General features: G+C 33.0%; 1 protein-coding gene across 1 annotated transcript; it reads left to right on the top strand.

The window, feature by feature from the left end:
• Window positions 1-2,084: 2,084 nt before the first annotated feature.
• Window positions 2,085-8,141, top strand: LOC120340004 (beta-1,3-glucan-binding protein-like). The gene is made up of 10 exons (XM_078116019.1): window positions 2,085-2,458; window positions 2,782-2,861; window positions 3,371-3,445; window positions 3,683-3,743; window positions 4,099-4,231; window positions 4,442-4,575; window positions 4,733-4,850; window positions 6,029-6,100; window positions 6,648-6,918; window positions 7,298-8,141. The coding sequence occupies exons 1-10, from the start codon at window positions 2,368-2,370 to the stop codon at window positions 7,400-7,402; spliced, it is 1,140 nt and encodes a 379-aa protein (XP_077972145.1). The 5' UTR covers window positions 2,085-2,367; the 3' UTR covers window positions 7,403-8,141.
• Window positions 8,142-9,276: the final 1,135 nt, after the last annotated feature.

Below are 9,276 nucleotides of genomic sequence, written 5' to 3'. Positions count from 1 at the left end.
AAAACTTTGTATATTATTCGTCAAGATTTACTAGGTGAAAGTCGAAATATTTTGCTTGTAAAATAGTTATATTTTTGAAATCCAAACCGAATTCAGAACCATCGGTGCATGCATTCCCTCAAATATTATTATTGTTTTAACCTTCACGTACATTTTAATCGATTGAGTTGGGCGATCGACTGCAAACTTTTTTTGAAGGATTTTGTAGGTAATTTTCGAATGCAAGTTGAAAAAGTTGATTTACGAGACAGAAATTGGAATCAATCGTTAATATTAAAATTTGCTCTTCTTTTTGTTGCTTTTTGGTTGTCGGTGTATCTTTTACGTGCAAACCGTCAATACTTACAATATTTTGGCCCTAAAAGCCCCATAGTCTTTTCAATTTTTTTTTGTTCGACATCTGTGGTTGGTGATAGATTATATTATTAAATGATGAAGTATTGGAATTGCTCATGTAAAATTTATCTTTGTGCCTTGAAATCGCAATGTTTTTTTTTTAATAATTTCAATGTATTGTATATTGCAATATGGATTTAATATTTATCTGACTATACTTTAAAAGTTGCAGCTGAAATGATGCTATTGTATTTGTAAGATTTCACTTTGCTTTATTGAGCTTAAAAATTATGTCCTAAATTTTAATATGAAATTTTTCTTCACGTTCTTTCATTTTTAAATTTTTTTCATTTAGGAAAAGCGACTTTTTATAACAAATTCCAAACTTTAGACTTGGGCGTATGGCAACATGAAATAACTGGGAATGGCATATATATATATATACATATATTCTTTTCGGGACAGCCTGTTTTGTCTTTGTTCTTTAAATAGTTGTTTGTATTTAAGTGTGAACGCCCAGTTTAAGTAGGCATACTAGGTGAGCTCAAGTTCTGAAATTTGTAATTGCCATGTTAGACTGTAACAGCTAGATGAGTTTCCAAGAGAATTGATGTTCTAAAAATCGTTCAAAGCTACGAAACATTGCTATGTGTGATAGAGATAGTGTCATACACGTCACAGACGGAGTTCTTTATATCGAGCCAGTAAGTAATACGGCGAAGTCGTTAGATAACTCTAAATGTTGCTCTTCCTGGATTCTTCAAAGTTTTCCGACCGATGAAACAATTTTATTTATGAATGAATGTCCGCCCATTCCTCGCATTAGCAACAAAAATGCAGGTCATTTCGCTTTTGAAACCTTATTTTGCGTGAACCCGGATATAAACTTATATTTACACAATGATGTTTTGCCGCTTCTTTATGGTATATCATGTACTTAAACAAATACCGCCTTCGTATCGACCAAGATTTTGACTTCATTAACTGATAATCGCAATCTACTCATATTCTGTTAGCTATTACGATTATTGTATATTATTATATTTATTATATTATTTTGAAATTATTGGCATTTTATTTCTACCACAAATGTTTTACAAGTTCATTCGTCTCCGGCGACTGCATAAATCATTTAGGAATTCCACTTATTTTACACAAAGAAAGGTTGTTTAATACGTTTTATCGGTCATATTTGTTCGGCTTTCTGTCCTGTTCGACTTGCCCGGTCATTTGAGGTAGCCGCAACAATGGAAAGTATTTACAATTCGAGCATAAAAGAAATGTGCGCAACTGAGGTAATCATTTGTTTGCAGGCTTCTGTCAATTCATACCGAAAAGTGCCATTTTACATTGTGATAACTTTTTGTGACATCTCTATCAAATATTTAAAATGAAGGGACGTGTTTTTCATAAAAGACGCAAAATTTTTTACAACCAAAAAGCACTTTTCAGAGTTATATAAACGACAGTAAATATATATGGCATTACTTAAGAATCATTTACTGAATTGCAAGTAGCCGATGAAAAGATCGCAAATATTTTGCAAAATCTTTTGTCTAGCGATGGCGCACGATGACTTCGTCAGTATAAAATACCGGTTGCTATACAAAGATATCAGAAAAAAACTTTTAGATATATTCTAAATGAGTGTACAGTACTTCAAGGCGGGAGACGATCATTCGTTTAAAAATGCAAGTGACTACTGGCGCGTTAATGTCGAATAATATTCGCAACAAAAATGATGGTGCATTTCGGATTATATGATACTTTCAAGTAAATTGCTGCGATGGCTAGAATACAAATTTCGTTCATGAATGGATAAAATTCGTCAAGATTCGTTTCGTCCGAAAGTATACTACGTAGTTAACATATTTTCATAGTTTGATTTCCACGATGACAGTATACAATGCATAAAGCGGTTTCGTTTAAAGTCGTCATGCAATGCAAAAGACGTTTTTTTACGAGTTTCTCTTTCATAATACCTTTTTGTTACAGGTTACAGTTCAAATTAATAATATAATATAAGCAAACATGAAATCGTACATTTTGTTTCTGCTGTTCATGTTTAATGGTTTATCATTTTCTTGCAAACAATCTTCTACCACCCCCACGAAAGAATTTGGTAAATCATCGTTTACTTACAACTCTATTAATATTCTGTATGTATAATCTTTTGGTGATAATTCAATTTTCGTAGCTTTATTAATTAACATTGTTCTCTTGTAAGCCAATACTTTTTGCTGTTTAGTATGAAACAATTGTTATTCAAGTCGTGTTTAGAATGTGGAAATATAATTAGGTGCAATTTTTTATTAGCTGCAAACTCTTAAATTGGTCACAGAAAAGCGACAGTTCAGTCATCTGTAACTGTTGTTTATATACAGAACAACGGTTGAGTCAATACAACAATCCTTCTTGGTTTCAATCAACATTTATTCTCTTTAGAAAATGTGACATTTTATGATGAATTTGACACTCTGGATCTTGAAACCTGGCAACATGAAATTACGGCAGGTGGTGGAGGGGTAAGTAGTTTTTAAGCTCTGGATTGATTTGAAGATTGTATGCATTTTGTTTCGGTTTGCGTATTCAATGTAAATCAATTGGAACAATTAATTTTGGTTTTATCATATGTTAACACAAACTTGCTTACTCGTTCGTCTTTTTGCTCTAATTTTCAGTTTGCAAAACAAGTCTATCAAATAAAATTCTTTGGCCACTTTAAAAAATAACTTCCTGCCAATGATTTTTCTTTATTTAAGCTTTTCATAAAGAAAGTATCTTTGTATTATATTCCCTATAAAATCCGTTTCATATTTTTTTATAACAAAATTAAATTTGTGTTCAAGAAATGTTTATATTAAAAAAAGGAAAAATATACAATTCACGCACTTTCACCGTTTTTGTAAACGCTGTGTTCTCAAGATACCCTTAGAAACCGGGTTCAAATTAGGTCTAATCTTTTTCTGAATAATTTTTAAAGGACGTCATGTTTTTTCTAAATATATTTATGAATAAAGCATTATTTTGACAGAATTGGGAATTTCAGTATTACACAAACAACCGCTCAAATAGCTACGTCAAAGACGGAGTTCTCTATTTAAAACCGGTACAATTTTATGGCTTCTAGGATATGAAACTTTTCTACTCTTTTTTCTTGAATTATTTGAAGAAAATGAAGCTAATTAAGTCCTATTCTATTCAAGCCTCTCAAACATTAGATTTTCATTGGAGTATGGTCACACCAATATAAATATATAAGTATATTGAAGGCTATTTATATGATGATACCATGAGTAACAATTTCCAGACTAAAACATTGTATTTCCTTATTCTGTATTTGCAGACTCTAACTTCAGATAAATACGATGAAAATTTTGTCAAGAATGGAACCTTGTCTCTGGAAGGTAAACTGGTACCATCCATATCAGGGCAGTGTTAGAAAATGACATAAAATCGGTCATAGTCAAGTGGGCAATTAGAATAGACATGTTGTATTATTTATTAAATGCATGTTTTTTTTTCTCGATACTAGATAGTGTTCCAAAAGGTTTATGGGTATTAGAACTAGCGGGCATCACAGTGTTTTTGCACAACAAAGAAGTAGGCCTTATGATTATTTTTGGATTTTTGGAGCGTTTATGAAATGAAGTTCTTAAATATATTGTGTGATGTAATGTGTCTTATGTGCGTAAGGTACTGTGAGGTCTCACGCAATGCTTTATTGACGATTGTCTATCTTTGGAAATTCCATGCCTATAGGCTCATCCCCAGCAAACATGTGTACCGGACGTCAATGGCATGGATGCGAAAGAACTGGCAACTATGACGGGGGAACTATCGTAAACCCGATTCAGTCTGCTCGTTTGCGAACTGTCGAATCTTTAAATTTCAGGTATATTTAGACTTCGCAAATAAGTAAATCTCAATAGATCGCTCACATTAGTAGGGAATTTCGTTTCAACTTAAGATTATGCTTTCTCGAGCACATCGTTCAGTTACTGAGCAAAAAAATGTGACATTTTACGTAAAAGTTTAAACAAAGGAAGGTTCTCATTGTAAAAGACTAGAATGTGTTTTAATGAATAAATAAATATTCATTAAGATTTGGGAAAGTCGAAATTGAAGCACAGTTACCAGCTGGAGATTGGATATGGCCTGCAATATGGATGCTTCCAACGACGAACGCATACGGTGACTGGCCAGCTTCAGGCGAAATTGATATTATGGAAAGTAGAGGTAAGAAGATATCCTCTCCTTATATTTTGTTTATACTTTGGGAACGAAATAACAGCTGAATTGACTAACATCACAAAATAAACTGAGTGAATCCTTCGGAATCTGATTATCCTAATATTAGAAGACTGTCAACCAACCAATCATTTTCTATATATAGGAAACATGAATTTGTCAGATGCATCCGGGAAGATGATTGGGGCACATAGTTCCGGCTCTACTCTACACTGGGGACCTTATTGGCCATGGAATAATTGGTTCATGACGCATAATACTAAGTAAGTTTGCTATCATCTGTATAATTAGGATAACGAACTTTTATGAAAACGTTTCAAAATATTATAAAATCTGATTCCTTAATCCTATAATGTCAAAAAATAAACAATCAAATCATAGGGTCAACGATGTCTGCAAAGTGTCTATATCAAATTGACAACTTTGTACTAGATCAGATGAATAAAAAATTAACTAACTCTGATGGCACCACGGGTAAAAATCTTGGGTTCGAATCTCATGCCCACCACATCACCCAGACTGTAATAAATTGGGTGGGCAACGCCGAACCGGAAATATTCCGGACCTTCCAACATAAAGGAGTTCGTTTCATACCAGTGCTCCTGATTGATTTTGCACAAAACAACAGAAATATTCTGTATTAACAGATTGTATTTGTGAATAATCATCGTTAAGTTACCTTGCATAGTTTTAGATCCCTGTTCGAAGCAAAATATATACTATAAAAAGTTCGCGGTCGCCTGGGCGATCAATAGAGATCGTTAGATATAATGGCAGGACAGGTTGAACGATCAAATATCAAACTTCAATTGATTCGAGATTTTACTTCAAAGTTCAAGTCAAGATTCAGAAGAAAATAAGTCAAATATTTTATTTATTTATTTTTGTTCATCTCACGTTACTGAAGGAATCCGACTTTGTTCTGTATGATCATGTTGATCTGGTCAAAACCCAATTGTATTCATGTGACGTTTTTGTTGCGACGGTCTAATTTGCTCAACATACATTTACAAGTTATCTGCCTAACAAAGCGGGGTTCAAATTCCAGATGCTTGGCTGGTTTCAAATCTGATTTTACTTTTTTTGCGAGGTGTAACAACGCTGTGTAAATATTCCAATGTTCAAGACCCATTCCTGCTATTTCCCATTAAAACGTATCACATTCTTGCGCTATGGCAACACGCGTCACATCAGAGTCCTTACTGCTATAAACCTCCGAACAATGGGGTGTTCTAAATCACAACTTTTATATTTAGATGAAGGAGAAGACAGTGTTTATACAATTAATTAACCTTGCTGTATTTTATATTTTGTTGTTATTTTGTAATGAATGTCAATCTTGTATAATTGATAAACTTTAGTTATGATAAATCACAATAAATGGAGAGTTGATTAAGCTGACTTATTTGTTTTACAGTTAACTTATTTCTTTCTGTTTTAGAACTTTGACTGACTCTACATTTGCAGATGATTTCCACAAATATACTCTGGAATGGAGGCCCAGCGGCTTAAAGTAAGATTCAACAATACACAATTGAATCTCGTTTTTTCGTCTGTCAACTCCTTTGTCCGTAATTCTCACACGTAAAAATGGTTTCGACTTACATCCAGTAACTTTTCCACTCAGACACACACACACACAAAAAAAAAATGTCAAAGGTATTCCGAACTGTCCCCTTCAAAACATACGCGACCCTGGTAACATTGAATATATGGGAACACAGAAATACGCATTTTTATAGATTGAATGATAGAAGAAGTATAAAAACTGTGATCAACTGTAAAGAAGCAAATGGATTTCACAAAATATATAAGATATAAAAGTATGAAACAACTAATCAGTTATCAGACTCAAAGTAATAGAAGAAGTCATTTGTGATCAACTACTGAGCTTGTTTCACAGCCAATTTTAGTCGTTCAAAAAGATATATTCAGATGTAGAAGTACTTTTGCCATTGTTGCCAAAATAAATGCAAAATAATAACAAAATAGTAGTTTTACTCAAGTAATGAATCTTCAATCGGCCAGAAGTTTAATAGATTATATTTTTTAAATAACAGATTTTACATTGACGATGAAAATATTTTAAACGTTGCCCCTAATGAAGGTCAATCAATGTACGAGTGGGGAGACTTTGCAACGAAAACCAATAACGGCGATAATCCTTGGGTTGCGGGTTCAAAGCTTGCTCCTTTCGACCAGAAATACTATCTGATATTAAACGTGGCTGTTGGTGGAACTACAGGTTTTTTCTCAGACGATGCCAATAACTATAATGGACAGGAGAGAAAAGATAAACCTTGGGCTAATAACTCACCAACCGCAGCAAAGGTGAATCTTTTTTTAAAAGTATTTTTGTTTTTGTTTGATCCTCTTTCGTCTCTAATGTTGGGAATATGGCTTATTGGTTAAGGCGTAGGACTTGTGTGTTCGTTTCACAGGTTACACATCTCGTTTACAAAACCCATGACCCCCACGTCACCCAGGGTGCAATAAATTGAGTAGGCAATTCCGACCCAAAAAAAATCCGGTCCTTACGATATTAGTACCTCCTCATATATCGTCAGAGATCAGTAAATGCTTGTGCAGGGTATTGATTGGAGCAATAGGGGGCGCGAATAAGCGTCGCGCAAATACTATATTATACTATATTATATTATTGCTATATTTTTTATACTATATTAATGGTGTAATTTACATATTCTTTTAGGATTTTTGGGACAAAAAAGATGACTGGTATCCAACATGGCAAGGAGAAAAGGCGGCAATGAAAATAAAATATGTCAAGGTTACCGAATATAACGGAGCTCTATGAATAGTCGAGTTTCTGGTTTCTGCAGAATGACCAAATTAGGTTTAATTAATTATCTGCGCAGAAATTTCAATTATGACTTTAATTTGTAATTTTCCATTACGCTCTATAATAAATTTTGTAAGAAAGTACTCGTGCTTACTTTATGTTCCTAACAGCAAAATGCCTCCGATCTAGGGGAATTATACCTGATAGTATATCTGTAAAAGGTATGAATGGAGCTAAATAGAGAAGCTAATATGAAATTCACAATCGGATAATATTGACATAGTTTGAGCCTTAATACGAATAAATGTACTTATTGCTATACATTCACACAAAACAATTGAGCGCATAAAAAATCCTAAGAAAGCTCGAAATGGAACTCAAATTTTATATTTTTTCATGTGATTGCTTCACAAATGGATATATGTTAAATTAGATTTAGTTCACGAATTGATCGTTTTGTCAACTTTCTGTTCATGCAACGCGCACACACAAATATGACAATTCAGAAAATTGCTCATAGTATTTAAATCCGCCGACAAAAGTATAAATTGTCTATTTCTATTTATTGCCTTGCTTAACATCAAGTCTTAAATCGTACTTCAGTTACAATATTATATTTATTAAGCGACAATGTAAATTTGCTAAGCTCATCCCACTTGTGCAACAACGTCTTGTTCAGTTTAATATACAATAGTTTTACATTACTGTTTAATTTTTTTGTGAATAGCATTCAATTGCTTCGAAACAACAGCATCATCGCTTTCAAGACTGTACACTTACATGAGAAGTCTAACTTTAATTTTTATTTTGCAGCTTTTTCTTCCACGATTTAATTTGTTTTATTTTCTTTAATCCATAAAATCGCATTTAATCTTCTCGCTTTTCAGCTTCAGGTATTTTTATTCTAAGCAAAGCAGAACTTTCTCTGGAACTACTACATTGCAATAAATTATATTAATTAAATTGAATTTTAACAATTTATTATTCACACTTGTTACGTCACAACCGAATATTTAATAAACAGTTGGTTTAGATACGGAATAAAAAACTAATAATATATATGTGAAAAATTGTAATTTGACGCAGTAATTTAAACTCTTTTTTTTATGAATCATAGAATAAAATGCCTCTGCCAAAAATAAAATAGAATGGTAGGAATAAATATATATGATTTCTGATTCAATATTGAAATGGTAATGATAATTAGTATTTTCATGTTTTAAGGCATAACATAATGTTTCATCATTACATTTGATGTGCCTGTGTCTATTTGTTTTTTATAATATAAATGTGCCGTTTACAAATAGTTGTTTTATAGCAGTGGTTCTCAACCTGTGGTACGCGTATCACTAGTGGTACGCGGGAGCTTTTCAACTGGTATACGCGAGCAGATTTGAATTATTGCAACAATTAACCTTTCAGTTGACTAAAATATACCGGCAACGCTTTCTCTTCCTTACTGTATGTATTCGCGGGACAGCGTTTATGGATGTTTCCCCAAGCACTTGTTGTTTTGCTCCTTGTTTTTTTCCGTAACTATAACCAATCAGCAATAAGTCAATAATGACGCAACACGTAACAATTGCAATTTCTGCACTCAGCCGCTCAGACACTTTTGTCGCTCAAACAAATATTCAAGCATGGTTGCAAACATTGCCTCGTTTTTGTAGTTTTGAGTGTTAGTTGTCAGTTTTCAGCTGTGTTTCAAGAAAATAATAGTGAATTAATTAACTCAATTGTCATTATGTCTTCCGCGGAGCTTTACTTTAGTTTCAGTGATCGAAATTGAATCTCGCAAATGCTGCGATGGACAAGGCTAAACTTAGCTATATCAGTAGCTGCAACGGCACATGATTGATTAATTTTAATAAAAATTATGGTTTCAAACC

Source organism: Styela clava, chromosome 9 (assembly GCF_964204865.1).
Source record: "Styela clava chromosome 9, kaStyClav1.hap1.2, whole genome shotgun sequence".
Taxonomy (NCBI): Eukaryota; Metazoa; Chordata; class Ascidiacea; order Stolidobranchia; family Styelidae; genus Styela; species Styela clava.
Note: the sequence above shows the minus strand (reverse complement) of the source record. Positions and strands in the feature narration are given on the sequence as shown.

What these genes read in the sequence shown, in the direction of transcription:
- LOC120340004 (XM_078116019.1), top strand. Translation starts at nt 2,368, where the DNA reads ATGAAATCGTACATTTTGTTTCTGCTGTTCATGTTTAATGGTTTATCA. An exon ending in TTACGGCAGGTGGTGGAGGG is followed by an intron (nt 2,862 to 3,370) that starts GTAAGTAGTTTT and finishes TTATTTTGACAG; the next exon opens with AATTGGGAATTTCAGTATTA. An exon ending in TGGAGGCCCAGCGGCTTAAA is followed by an intron (nt 6,101 to 6,647) that starts GTAAGATTCAAC and finishes TTTAAATAACAG; the next exon opens with ATTTTACATTGACGATGAAA.